The following is a 14,095-nucleotide window of genomic DNA, read 5'->3' on the forward strand; positions in this document are numbered from 1 at the left end:
CCAAGAAACCCACCAACCCAAAAGAAGAGAAAGACCAAGACTGTGGACTAATTAGCATGGGAAGTGAAAGAATCATTAAGCAATGGAAGACAGAATACTAATTGATATGAGAACTAGGTAACTAGTAGCCAATGAACATTAATGCCTTTTGTTTGCTGAAATATATAGTCAAAAGTTTTGACCATTGTCATGTTGGCTTTGTGGATTTGCAATCCAGTGCAGAACTATAAATAAATAAAATACCTCAGCTCTGTGTGTGGGTTGGCCTCTTGCACACTGGGTGAGAGAGCCTGTTTTGGGACACACTGGCACAGATCAGGGCGTTCTTGTAGCTGTCCCACCAGCCCTGGAACCCTGGCCAGGTTGGCAGGAGTTTAGATCTGGGCTACATGAAACAGCCCTGCAGAAGGCAGGAGAGCTCCCAGCCAAGAGCCATGAGCAGGGGAGGTTTTGCATCCAGTCACCTCACCTGACACACAGCACCACACAGAGACCCAACCGGTTTATTGCCAATAATCCCAACAGAAACCCAGGGATGTATACCTTGTTTTGCAATATTGGATACAGCTGCTTCTATCTGTCCACAGTCTCCCTAATGCAGGGGGTGAATTCCCTCTCATTTGGGCTGTTACAGTACCCCACAATGTCTCTTCACAGGAGGAACACTTGATGGATATTCCTGCTTTGCTCCCAAGGCTCCAGTCCCACAGGAGCAGAGCACTCTCCTCTGTGGAGAAAGTCAGTGAAAGAGAAAGGAGCCTGGGGTACAGCCAAATTAGTGTTACCTGGTACTGGGATTACAGCAAGGACTAACCATGAATTTCCTGACCTCTGTGCTATTTGTGATGTTTGGGACATTGCAAAGATGTTTTCACTACTGCAGCACATCTACCCTCTGGATGCATTGGTTCATTTTTAAGCTGCCAGTGAATTTCTTCCAACACCCAGAAACTAGCATTAGCTCGGTACTGAGGTAACTGAGGCCACAGGATCCTCTGAACAAAGGCAGCCCAAAGCAGCACACAAGGTTTTGCCTCATAGAAACTACAGCAAAGTCTGCCTGAGGTTGAGGTGCTCCTGTCCAGGAGATTATGGAAGTTTTTCAGAGCATTTTATTGTTCTTCCAAATGTGAGCAGAAATTACAGAGCCCTCGTCTGAGAGGAGTGAGGTCTACTTATCCAAGAATCTCCCCGCATACCTCAGTTTTTCACAACAATGTTTGTTGTTGGAAGGAAGGGCCAGGGAAGACCTGGTCCAAGGAGTGGTGGGGAAGCCAGATCTGCGAGGCAGGCAGCTGATTACTGATCCACTGGTTACCCTGAGCCAGGGAGGGTTTTGTGGGCTGTGATGTGATGTGATGTGCTGTTCCCTTCCATGGCTGGGAGGCACCAAATACAGTCCTGCTGTGGAGAACAAAACCCAGAGGGGCTCTGAGGGGGCCTGAGCAAGACTCTCTGTATATCTGGGAAAGGTCTTCGTCAGTGCAATGCTACAGAGACTGAAATCTGTGTTTCCACAAATGCAAGAGCAATTGGCTCCTGGCAAAACCAAACAAGGGTGTAGATGGGTTACAAAACCTACCTACTTATTTGTGATTAAAATCTGTTGATTTTAAAATCTTGATTAGAAATGAACGGTACTTTATGCAATGGTGTATGAAATGTTACTTCTTCAGGGATTCTTTGCTTTGATCTCTAGCCAAAACCACTACAATCTCAAACAAACATACCCAAATACTAAGGTCACATTAATTTCTGCGTAATTCTTCGTTTAATTATTTCTTTAACCAGGATTCACCCTCTGCGCTAATGATCATAATGTGGGAAGATCAATCCAAAAGTCTTCTTTATTTTTATTTATTACAGGTTTGCATAAATTTTTTTTCCTCTGTGGTTATACAATACCGAGAGCTCTGATGCTCCATCAGCACAAAGACAGTTGCTCTGCTTTGGCCAAAAGGTGGAAGGACAACTTCTGAGCACAGATGTCACACAGCTTTTCATCCCCTGTGGGAATCCAGAAACTCACCTCGCTGCTGAGTTCTGTGGGACTGACTGGAAGAGGTATCCGTGCATGTAGGCTGGAAAGACTTTGAAGCTCCACAAGACAAAGACAAAGCATAGCACAAGGCACATCTGTGCACTCTGCTAGGGGTTGCAAGAACATTAATAAGGAGAAGGGAGCAGGAAATGCTGAGGGAAGTGGGATGAACACAGTCGATCTAATTGTGATCCAACGATCCTTACTGGGCCTGAGCTGACCATGCCAGCCTGTGGTTGAAGACCATTCCCAGACTCTTGGAAGTTCTCTGTGACCCCTCTGCAGCCAAGGCAAATTTTTCACATTTCAAGGGAAAAAAGTCTCCCTTTCCCTAGCAAAGAAGACATTGTCACTGCTGCCACCAAACGAATTCCTTGTGAACTAGATGCACATTGAGGAAAATCCTTCATTTCTAAAAGCAAGTGTCAGACACTAGAGATCTCATGGCAGTTGATATTTCACTCTGTTACAAGCACATTTTTGGCTTTGATGTCTGAGATTCACCATTCTGAGGCTGATATTTATACTCTTGTTTGTCAGCACCATTGTGCTTGATGTGATACAGATAGACTGTGTCACATCTTCAACATCAGTGCTGCTGCAGAGCTCAACTCCTTACCTGGTGCCTGCCCATACCTCTGCACTTAGGTGAAGGGATCTCAGCCTGCCCAGCCCTGGAGCAGCTCTGCAGTTCCTAGCTGGTCTCTTCTCCTCCACAGGGAGTGCCTAAAGGTGTCAGTGGGGTGCTAACTGGTAATTCATTGAGAGGATAGGGCTGGAGGCCAGCTGGGGACTCACAGGGCCAGGGCACCAAGTGATACAAGTGAAGACAGCTGGAGGCAAACGATAGTGATTGTCTTGCACCAAAGTCCATCTCTACTCGTTTGAGTGGAGGGGGCTTATTCGGGCTGTACCAGTGCTTGGGTCAGGCTGACGGAACAGGCTGGGATGAAGAGAGATAATGGACTGGAAATGTACAGGGAAGAAATTGTGGCGGACAGCTTGGGCTGGGGACCGGCAGTGGACGGGGCAGGTGCCCGGCAGGACTCCGGGGGCTCCGTCCGAGCCTGCAGTCCCTCTGGCGGACCGGGCAGAGCGGACAGCTTCCCCGCTTCCCTTCCCGCCGTGCCGCCTTCCGCCGGAGAACGCTCCGGCGTCCCGGGGCGGAGCGGGGCCGGGGCGGGCCCGGAGCGCCGCGCCCCCGAGCGCCGAGCGGCGGAACGGGACAGAACGGGACGGCACGGGGCAGAACGGGACAGAACGGGTCCCGCTAGCGCTGCAGGAATGGCCACGGCCCGCCTGGCAGCCCTGCCCCGGCACGGGCTGCAGCTCCTGCGGCGGGGAGCCCCGCCGGGCAGGTAGGGGCGGGCTGGGCAGGTGCTGTGGGGGTGCAGGGCGGTGGGACCGTGGGGGCGGGCAGCTGTAGGGGATAGGAATTAAAGGGGAAAGTGGGTGTGGGTGAGAAGGTGTGGGGGCTATAGGGGGTAGGGGGGCTGTGGATGAGAAGGTGTGGGGGCTGTAGGGGGCAGAGGGCTCTGGGGTTGGGGGACCTGTAGGGCACAAGGCTGCAGAGGATGGCGACCATGTGTGATGGGGGACAGGGACTAACTCTAGGGCAGCTGCAGTGTGCTGTGCAGTGGCTGCATGCAGGGAGGGCATATTCATCTCAATGTGTAACTCTTGGCTCCCCTAAAACCCCTCCAAAGTGGCAGAAGGCAGGCTATATCCCCTGGATCTGCTTTGCCCCAGCCTGTGAGTGGGCCAGGGGCAGGGATGAGCCCTGGACAGCGGGCAAAGGGAAGTGAAGGCATGGCAGGGCTGAACTTTGTGCAGCAGCTCCATCTAGATTGCAGCAATGTGAAATGTATCAAATGGCTTCCCCAGGCTCCTGCAGGGCTCTGACTTGCAGGCAGTGTCCCTGTCCCCAGGGAGCTGGGTGACCCGGCAGGTCCGGGACACCAAGAAGCTCTGGGGCTTGGGTGGTCAGGCCAGTTCTTTGCCTTGCTCTTCTTCAGTGCTGCCTCTTGGAGCAAGTTCCTGTAAAGAAACAGCAATGGGAAGTATCTGGCTTTGGGAAAGGCTCTGAAGGATTAGCTGATATTCAGAGTAATAATCACCAGGATGAATGACTTCCAGTGAGCAATTCCAAGAACCAGGTGGGCCATTCCGTGTTTTTCACAGACAGGGTTTAGGTGGGATTTTTCAGCTGGTTTGACATTAGGAGTGAAGTGTTGAAGCCACTTCATCATAGGTGTGTGAAGATTGCCTTCTCAGAACCTGTTCTTAGGATCAGAAAGGAAGCATGATAGCATTCACTGCAGCTTACTCCAGCCCAGAACTGAAACTGAGCATAAGAACACAAAGCCCTTGGAGAGAGAGAACATGTGTTTAGAGAGTATACTCTTTCTAGTAATGTTATAAAAAAAGTTTAAAAATTTTTTAAATTTAAACTTTGAATTTTTTAAATTTAAACTTTTAAAAAAAAGTTTAAATTCTGCTCTTAGGCTTGTTTATCCTTTTGGCAGGGAGAGTGTAGAGGGCAGAGAGGTGCAGTGGAAAACAAAACCAGAAAGTTGCTGCAGGAGGAGTCTGAAAATCTGGGAACTTGATCTTTCCTTAAATAATAATAATGATATTTTTAAAAAGTAATAAGTATCTGGTTAACTCTTTAGTCAATAGATTAAAGCAGAAGTGAGGATAGAGCAGAGTTAATTTTCACCACCCTTTAATTGCAGTCATATTACAGAAAAGACCCAAAAGCTCTTGCTTTGGGGAGAGATGCTCTTGGTAGATGTCCATGAGCAAAGGAACTGGTAGAATCTGTGAACCTCTCCAAGTATGAACTCTGTGTTTGGGACAATTCCCAAGCTCTGGGAAGGCAGGGCCTTTCCCACAGGTGCAGATGTGATGGCACCACAGGGCAGGTCAGTGCCCCTCACATTACAAAGGGGACAGGAGCTTACCCTCCTTTGTTTTCTCTCTCATCCATTTTGATAATTTCTGTAGAGACTGGTAAAGAGTTAAAGGTGAAAACAGAGCTGGTTATCTTATGTCAACAACTCCAGACTGTTGACTGAGGCTGTCCAGAGAAAAATACAAACAGCCCCTAGGATTAGCCCAGAGTGCTTGCTTCAGTCTTATAATTTCTGCTTCCTGCCATCAGGCAGAAGAGCTCTGGGATTGCTGGGATTTGGCTGCTCTCCCACCTTTTGCAGGGAAGAGGAGGAGGATGCATTTTCCCCAGATCTCTCGTGAGCTGTGTTGCTGAACTCGGGGGTTCTGGAGTTTTGTAGGAGCAGCCTGTGGACGAGGCTGGCTGCTTTGCAGGCTGTCTTGCTGCTGAAATGTGCTGCTAACAAAGGCCTGTGCTCTCCAAAAGCTGTGGTTTACAGTGCTGACGCCCAAGAGCAAGCAGAGTTTTATCTGCTCGCCTCTGGCTGAGTCAGAGAAATGAGAGCTGGTGTAATATCAGACTATGGGTCTTGTTTTATCTCCAGCAGCACCAGATGCTTTGTAGGAAGAGGTGAAGGGTGAATGGCTTGTTTTCTGTAACAAAGATGAACACAGGGATTATTTCTAAATCCTTTGGACCCTTTCTTTCTAGAGGTCTCTTGATACATCCTTTCAGATCAGATACATGCACTTGCTGCTGGCTGTAGGCAGGAGGGAGACCAGCCCTGTGTGATTTCCAGCATGATGCTGCTGATAATGAACATATCTTGTGTCTGCCTCCTTCATTCCACTCCTGATCCCCAGTGCTTCCAAAAGGCTGCTGTGTTTTATCCCACACCTTTCACTTCTGCCACTGTCAAAGTGATACAGAATTCAGAAATGCTGAATTCAGAAATGCTGAATACGGAAATGCTGAAGCACATGTGAATGTTAGACCAGAATTCAGGGAGCTCAGACTAGATGGCAGCTGAGAATTTTGCTTTAATCCATTTGAAGAAGTTATGTTAGTGCTTTGAGAAGAGTCAGTGACTCTGGCTTATGAGCATGAGATATCTTAGCCTTCTTAGCCTCTAATTTGAGTGCTGCTGGTGCTTTCATTTGAAAATGTGAATACTTGGGATCTCTGAGAGCAAGCTGTGTTCCCAGTGTGAAATACTGCAATATTTTCTTAGTATTTTTCAGCATGTGGCTTTGTAATGATATCTTTTAGTGATCTTTGATGCACTTTCATCCTCACGTTTGGGGGTAGGGAGGAAGCCAAACCATGAAACCTGGAGATTTGTGCCCTTTTGCATTTAGTGTAAAAGTCTGGTTTTGAAAAGTCAGTGAAACCTTTTGGCTCTTCAGGTCTGGAAAATATTGAGGCAGTAAGCCCAGAGAGCCTGATTGGTGTAATGCTTTGCCAAGACATGACAGTGTAAGATATTCCCCTTTTCACTGGCAATGCAGGGCTGTGCAAGTACCTCTGAAGGCTGGCTGCAGAGAGCAGGAGACTGCTTTTCAGCTGGTCACTTTGGATTCTGATTGAATTGTCTGAATCTGAATTTTGTAGTATTTCTTCCTCTCTGCAGTCTCTTTTTGTGATGGCCTTTTGTTGTTTATTTTTCCCAGTGCTGAGCCTGCTTGGCTCCTTGTGCCCCCTGAGTTGATGCTGCGGAGAAGAGCTCTTGAGCAACCAGGTCAGGAGCTGCTCCCTGCCTTCTCCAGCCCTTCCTGGTCAGGGAATTTAAGGACAGGCTCTGCTGACACTGGAGATGACTTGGCTTGAGGGAGGTGAGAGTGTGGCTGGCCCCATTAAGCATTTTAACAAACAACCTGAGGGTTCCTCATCCATCCTCGTGAGCTATGACAGGGGACAGGGACTTCTTAACTTTCTGTTTCAGCCAGCAAGTGGCTGTGGGTGGCTGTCCTGGCTTTTGCTGCTCTGCCAGGAACATTCATCCTGCCCTTGCTTTAGGGAGAATTTTTTCTACCTTTTGCTTTATAGAACTGAAGTTTATAAAGGCCTTTCTTCAGAGCTTTCTTTCATCTCCTCACTTATACACAGGCTTTGCCCAGGAGTTTTCAAGCAATAAAAGGTAGTTCAGTTTAGCACTTGTCCTCCCTCCTCCTCAGGCAGCCTTGCAGCCTTGATGTGAGTTGCCCAAGAGCTTGGTGAGGAGGGATGTGTGAACAGAGCCTGTGGGAGTTTGCACAATCCTCCCTCTGCCGAAAAGCAGAGGGGGAGAAAGGGTCAGGTCATTCACTTGTCTCTTGGGGCTGTACTCCCCAAAGGTAAAATCTGGCTTTGTTCTCTGATCACCACAGATATATCCACATAGGAGGTAACTCCAGGCTCAGGCTTGTTTCTTGTGGGCAGGAAAACAAATAATTTGTCGCAGTAACGCCAAGTCTTTGCAGAATATTGATCCCGTGGTAGATGGGCATTTAGGTTGAGCTATTTTTCCTCTTTAAGGCAGGGATTTCCCCATTATTCACTGCATTGTCCACAGCCTGTCCCTCCTGGTTGTCTCCTAATGTTGGAATGGAGGAGGTGAAGTCATGGAGGAAGGCAGAGAGAAATGAGGAGGGACAGAGAGCATGGGGGGCTGCCTGGGGAGGAAGACAGCGTGGTGGGAGATGGCTGCTGGAGCAGAGAGAGGTTTGTAGGAGATGGAGAGAAAAACCAAGGTAGGAACTGCAGTGCTCAGATGGTCAGAAACTGTGGTTCAAGGGGACATTTCTGCCCTAGTTTCCACCAATGATCATATCTCAGAGAAAGCCTTAATGATATTAAAATGATTTTCCCTATTGTTGTTTCTCTTGACTCATTGACCTCCCCCTTGGCCTCCAGCACAATGTCTCAGTGCTTCTACCCTGCTTGGTTTGTACTTCTCAAACCCATCCCTGCTCTCCTCCTTCCCACCTGTCCCAAATTTGCAGTGGGAGCCATCTCCTCCCTTCTGTGGTATTGCCTCTGTGCTTCTCCCCCCTCATCTTGCTGGTATCTCCTCTTTTTATTGATGCTGTTTCAGTCCCATAAGCTCTTTGCATTCCAGCTGTCAGAGATGGAATGTGTACAGCTGCTCGCTGTTGTAAACACAGACCATTCCTTTGCAGACACCTCAGTTACAGCTTAGCTTCTCTGAACTCTTCTAAACAGTTTTCATTCTGCAGGATTGGACTCTTCTCTGCCCATTGTTTTGGAGAATGACCTCTTTAATTTTAATTCTCTCTTTCTCATTTGTTTTCTCTTTTCAGCCAGTTGGGAGAATTTATCTACAAACTGGTTTGGTTGTGTTATTTCACAGCTATTTATACTTTTTAATGTTGCAGAAAGACCAAGCCCATCTCTCAGTGAACTGCAGAGCCCATATTCTGTCTGGGCATGCTGATATATCCACGTAGTTTTCAGTGCAGGTGAATGATGATAGGACCAGGCTGTGCCAGTTCTGCAGGGCTGGAGCAGGCTTCTTCCTCACCAGCTCTCCCATGGAGGGATGGAGGCTCTGCCTGTTCTGCCTGCTGCTATAGACACACATGTGCGTGCCTGGGGCTGCCAAGGCTGTCCATGTGCCCCAAGCCACTGCATAAGCTTTCCAAGTCCTTTTGGAAGTCTTCCTGATCTTGACCCCCTGAAGCAGCTGCCTGTGGTTCCCACTGGTGCAGGAATGTGCACCAGGTATTCCCAAAGCCATTGGCAGGCTGATAATCCCTCCAGATGGGGAGAACTGCATTGACAGGTTAAATTAAACAGCCTCTTCTCTTTTTTCCCCAGTGCCCTGCACACAAAGATGCCCTCTGTGTCTCCCAGGGTGACCAACAGCTACATCCAGGGACCCACAGACATTCCCCTTCTGGACAAAACCATGGGCCAGTGCCTGGACCAGACTGTGGAGCGCTTTCCTGACCGCGAGGCCTTGGTCTTCTGCCGGGATGGGGTTCGGAAAACATTTGCTCAGTTCAAAGAGGAGGTGAGTGCCTTGCTCACCCCTCAGGTGATTGGATGACAGCAGCAGGTGTGATGGAGAATGGGAAGCATTGCTCAGTTTCATTGCTGAGCTCAGGACTGAGATGAGTTGCGTGTGGACCTTCATGCTGCTGCAGAGGGAGCAGCACATTCCAGCATGTGCTGCCTTCATCCTTCTCCGAGCCTTGGGATGAAAGGAGGGAAGTGGTGTACTCAAAATGCTAACATCCCATCATGAACATTCATACTTAAAAATTATCACACTTATCTGAGGGGCTGTGGGCTGAGTCATGGTGTTTTTCTCTGTTGGAGTGGACTCCACCTTCTGGATTAGTCACTCTGACTGTCAGAGGTCCTGAGTGTGGGGAAGGTTTTTATCCAAGCATGAAGGCAATGGAGCAAAGTAAAGGACTAGGGCTCAGTATCATATGCACAGATGTGTGTGGGTGTGTGCATATGTGAATATATGGTTCTCTGTTTTTGGAATGGAGGGACTAACTACCTGGAAAGTTTCTAATAAATGTATGATATGATCTTTGGTAGGAAAGAATTGTTTGGTAGGTTTTTAGGCATACTATGGTTTTGGTCACATCTGTTCACATAAACAAGATTAGCTGTGTTCACTCTAATTTTAAGAAGTAGACTGTAATTCAGAACTAAATCAAATTGTTCCTCAGATTCATATCTGAGGCAGATTTTAGAAACTCATTTGAGAACTTAACAAAACTATAAGATCTTTCCTGAATGTCTCAGTGTATTTATACATACATTTGGGAATCTGAAGCACACTTACCACCCTGCAAAATAAAGTAGTTGTTAATATAGTGGCTGAACTTGAATTAAGGAATTACAGAATCACAGAATCTTGGGAAAGGTTTCAAAGACTGAGACTTTGGCCGATCACAACGCTGCCAAGCAGGTCAGAGTACTGAGTGCAACATCCAGTAATTTCTTTAATGCCTCCAGAGACAGGGACTCCAACACCTCCCTGGGAAGTCCTTTCCAATATTTAATAACCTTTTCAGTGAAAAATTCCTCCTGTTTCTAGCCTGATCCTAGCCTGGTGCAGTTTGTGACCACTTCCTCTCATCCTGAACCTTGTTCCCCAGGAGCAGAGCCTGCCTGCCACCGGGCTGCACTCTCATGTCAGGGAGTTGTAGAGAGGATGAAGGATCCCTCTGATCCTCCTTTTCTCCAGGCTGAGCCCCTCCAGCTTCCCCAGTCACTCCTCACAGGACTTACGAGGACAGGAAACCAAAACTGGTCAAAAATCACTTGATAGAATTTTCTTCACCCAAATCCTTTTTGACGTAAGTGATACCCAGAAGGGAGGCAGATCCAACAGTGTGGATGGGCCCAGCATATGGGTAAAGCTTGGTCCTAAGTGGAATTGATGAGAAACTTGGCAATAAATCATCTTTGGGCGAGAAGTAACTTGCAACAACATAACTGCCTGTTTTGATTTCCTTCCTGCTTTGCTGTATTGTTCCAGTTTTGTTATTTTTATGCTTTCAGTCGACCTGCTGAGCAGGGGCTGGTCTGTGCTCCAGGCTCAGAAGCTGCTGCAGCCGTGGGCTGGTGGGCTGTTCTGGACAGACACAGTCTTTTGCATTTCAGTTACAAAGATGATGCTTTTTCTCCAGAAAGCAGTGCCTGGAGACCAGTATTCCCCACTGCATCTGGTGTGTGATCCTCAGGCTCTTGTATTTTTCAGGTGGACCAAGCAGCAGCTGGACTTCTGGCCCTTGGCCTGAGGAAGGGAGACCGGCTGGGGATGTGGGGACCCAACAAATACGAGTGGGTTCTTATGCAGTTTGCAACTGCCCAGGCAGGAATCATCCTGGTAAGGAGTTTGCTGTGTCTAGGTTTTAGCAATCTATTGGGAAAGGGAATAGAGACAAAGAAGCAATAGGAAATACTGGGGAATAAGGTTTGTTTGTGTTCCCATGCTCTTACCATGTCATCTCTAGCTGAATTGAGTATTTAAGGAAGATCTGTGCATCTCTCTGCATCTTCATTGTCCACTCTCTAGGGAAGCAGGCTGCAGAAAGAGGAGGAGCAAAAAAATGCTTACATCAGTTAATAGGAGGTGTTCTTTTCTCTACAGGACTATTTTTATGTGGGATGTTGCTGCCCTAACCAGTTACCAGCTGGTTAGATCCCTTTGAAATCTATTGCTCCACAGAACAAAGGCTCACTTAAAAGACTTGGCCAGGCTGCATATCCCTAAAGCCAATTTTCATTTGATAGCATGACCAAAATGCACCTTATTTAGGCAGTGCACTGGGTTGAGGTCTGTACCCTGCCTTCTGCTCCATTTCCTCCATCCTGGTCCATTCCAGTGTCTGAAGGAATAGGGTGGAAGAGCATGGCTCAGTAGGAAGCTGAGGGTGAACTTAACTCCACTCTGTGGAGAGCTGGGCAGACGGTGTTATCACAGTTGTCCATCAAGAAACCTGACTTGCACAAGAATTTTGATCTAGTTTAGTGGATGGGATCAGCTAGATAACTAGATCAGCTCCTGTGAGACAGGAGATCTGGTTTCTGTTCCTGAAGCTCTGTTTTGACTGTGTGACCTCACATAAATCTCTTTTCCAATTGTTTTCTTTCACACAAACACAGAATTCAGATATGTTTTCTGTGAATGTGGAATCCCTGTGGTGGTGAGCTGTTAGTTCTGTGTTGGAGGAAAGGCTCTGAGTGTGGCTTAACCCTGGAGGAACTTTTCTGTTGGAATCTGTGTTAGGGGGGAGCGTGTTCAAGGCAAGAAGGTGATCAAATTCTTGTTTCTGGCTCTTCAGGTATCTGTGAATCCAGCCTACCAGGCCTCTGAGCTGGAGTTTGTGCTCAGGAAGGTTCGTATGGCATCAGCTGTCTGTTGGAGGGGATTGGTGGGGACGTGGTGCAGATGAGCTGCTTAAGATTTGGGTGTATGGGAAGAGCTGGCTGGAGAGCAGGGCTGGTGTTGGATGTGTAGAGGGGATGAAGCTGCAATTCCATGGCCACATTCCTTGCTGTGGCTGCCACCCTGTCTGGTGGAAACTGCTGCATCCTTCTCATCCCTCTGTCTCTGCTGACAGCCAGGTTCTGCCAGTATTATCCCAACCCAACCCCACTGTCAGCAGTCATCTACCAGGGAATGAAGGAAAAAATGTAGGACTTGATATCTCCTCTTTGCCCCTCCTGCTCAGGGCAAAAATCACCATCTGGGATCTCAGCCTTGGTAGTAAAACCTCAGAAAGGACCTACTTTTAACCTCAGAAGGACCAGTGTGCTTGGTAGCTTGATTTCTCCTTCCCAGGTTTGTCTGAGGCTGGCCTTGCATTTAAGCTGCTTTAAGTCCTAGGTATTGCCACTGTTTAACATCTCTCTGCTGTCTGATCCTGCTGCCTCATCTACCCTGCCTGGGTTTGAGTTTGTGACATGTGGAGCACTGATCAATTTAAACTGTTCAGGCTCCCTTGCTCAAATAATGAGGAATTCAGGTTATTAAATATTTGATGGCTAAAATTTAAGATTAAGCAGCTAATTTTTTCACTGTGGTTTGTTCAGCTATAAATGAAAGGCTGATCTTAGAAAAGAGGGAGCCACTTCTGAATGTTCCCAGCACCATCCAAGTTTGTTTTACCTAGAAAGTGGATAATTTTTAGCAAATTTCTTTTGTATCAGTAACTCTCTAATGGGTTGTTGGGCTGCATTTTGAATTCTTGTTTCATCCTTTCTTTAATCCTCTCAGCAGTCCTGCTGGTCACTCCTGTTCTCATGCAGCAGAGCACTGTCTCTTCCAGGCTGGATGTCCTTGGGCTTCTCTGTCCTGCTGGAATGTGCAACTCAGCTCTTCTCTTTTTCCCTTTTTCCCCAGCAAGGCTTTCGTTTTCATCTCCTCTGATTTTCTTCTCTGATGTAATCTGGAATGTTGATGGGGTAAAAGCAGAAATGTGCTTCAGTTCCATTGGGAATTGCTCCTGTCTTGCCCTTCCAGATTTGCCAGCATTCCCAGCTTCGTTATGCACCATTGACACTGGGATCTCTGGAGTTCCTCATCACCCTGAGGATTTGTTTGTTTGCTTATTTCCATAATAAAATTTCTGAGGACTTTAGGGCTTTTCCTGTTGGATCCTGTCCATCTGTGCAGTCTGATTGATATGTATGGAAATATGTGTGGAATAACCATTCCTTGGATTCCTACTGTATTTCCAGGGCTTGGCAAAAGCAAACTGATGTTGAGTTCTCATATTTTACATTCTTTAAAGACAGGTCTGCTGCCACTCAGGTTGAGACCAAGGGGGAGAAGCCCAGCCAGAGGCTCTTTATCATGTACAACATCAGCCCTTCAACCAGCCCTCCTCTTCCCACACAGCATCTGTTTTTCAGAGCTGGTTCAACCAGAATTGTAGTTTAAAGGAATTAGTAGTAAAAAGTTGCAGAGGCCCAAAACAGCCTCAGTCCCCTGGGTTCTGGGCAGCCTCTTCCAGAAAATACAGCAAATGTTTATCTTCCTTTCTGACAAAGCCCAGAGGGTACTTAAAAATAATTTATTGGAGTAGCCTTTGTCTCCTTATTTCCCAGACTCTGGGAAAATAATGAGAACAGATGAGTAAATATGTAAATAGTTTATTGGACACAAATGCATTTTTTGGAAGATGAAAACAGTTTGCAAATCTGGGTCAAATTCAGCGAAATCTCTGCTGCTGAAAAAGAAATAAAAATTCTTGGGGTAATTAAGGTGTTTTGTTTTGGGATTATGTAAATGTAAGGGCTGAATGAAAAAATGTTTTCATTTTCAAAATAGCTACTGCTTTAATAAGAGTGGAAAAATTTTAGGAAAAGGAACACCTCAAAAATTCCTCCAAAAAAACTTGGCTTGATCTTAGAGGCAGATTTTAGAAATCCTTGTTTTTCCAAATTTCCTCAAAAATCCTCATTCCAGATCAACACAAATTAATTTGTTTTAACTTTATTTATTTATTCATATTTTGCACTGGGATTTTTGTTGGAGTTGAGACTCATAATCTGAAAAATCAGTTGTTTGCCCTGTGCTCACAGCAAAGGGTGTCAGTCCTGGGCAAGGAGGGAACCTTAGGCTGCAGCTCCACTTTCTTGACCAGCAAAACTCATCCTGAATCCAGCACTGAGGAAGAGCAAAGCACTGG

The 14,095-nt window shown here is 46.9% G+C and overlaps 1 protein-coding gene across 3 annotated transcripts in view; it reads left to right on the forward strand.

Annotated features, from left to right (window-relative positions):
* Positions 1 to 3,263: 3,263 nt before the first annotated feature.
* Positions 3,264 to 14,095, forward strand: part of ACSF2 (acyl-CoA synthetase family member 2) — a 37,864-nt gene continuing 27,032 nt past the window's right edge. For 2 of the 3 annotated variants that reach the window (XM_041409309.1, XM_041409311.1), the window contains exons 1-4: positions 3,264 to 3,399; positions 8,751 to 8,946; positions 10,657 to 10,785; positions 11,744 to 11,797. In XM_041409309.1, coding sequence (XP_041265243.1) covers positions 3,326 to 3,399; positions 8,751 to 8,946; positions 10,657 to 10,785; positions 11,744 to 11,797 — 453 coding nt within the window. In that variant the 5' untranslated portion in view covers positions 3,264 to 3,325. The remainder of the gene's footprint in view (positions 3,400 to 8,750; positions 8,947 to 10,656; positions 10,786 to 11,743; positions 11,798 to 14,095) is intronic. The other variant, XM_041409310.1, reaches the window with a different exon arrangement.

This window comes from Onychostruthus taczanowskii, unplaced genomic scaffold (genome assembly GCF_017590055.1).
Source record: "Onychostruthus taczanowskii isolate IOZ18803 unplaced genomic scaffold, ASM1759005v1 scaffold30, whole genome shotgun sequence".
Taxonomy (NCBI): domain Eukaryota; kingdom Metazoa; phylum Chordata; class Aves; order Passeriformes; family Passeridae; genus Onychostruthus; species Onychostruthus taczanowskii.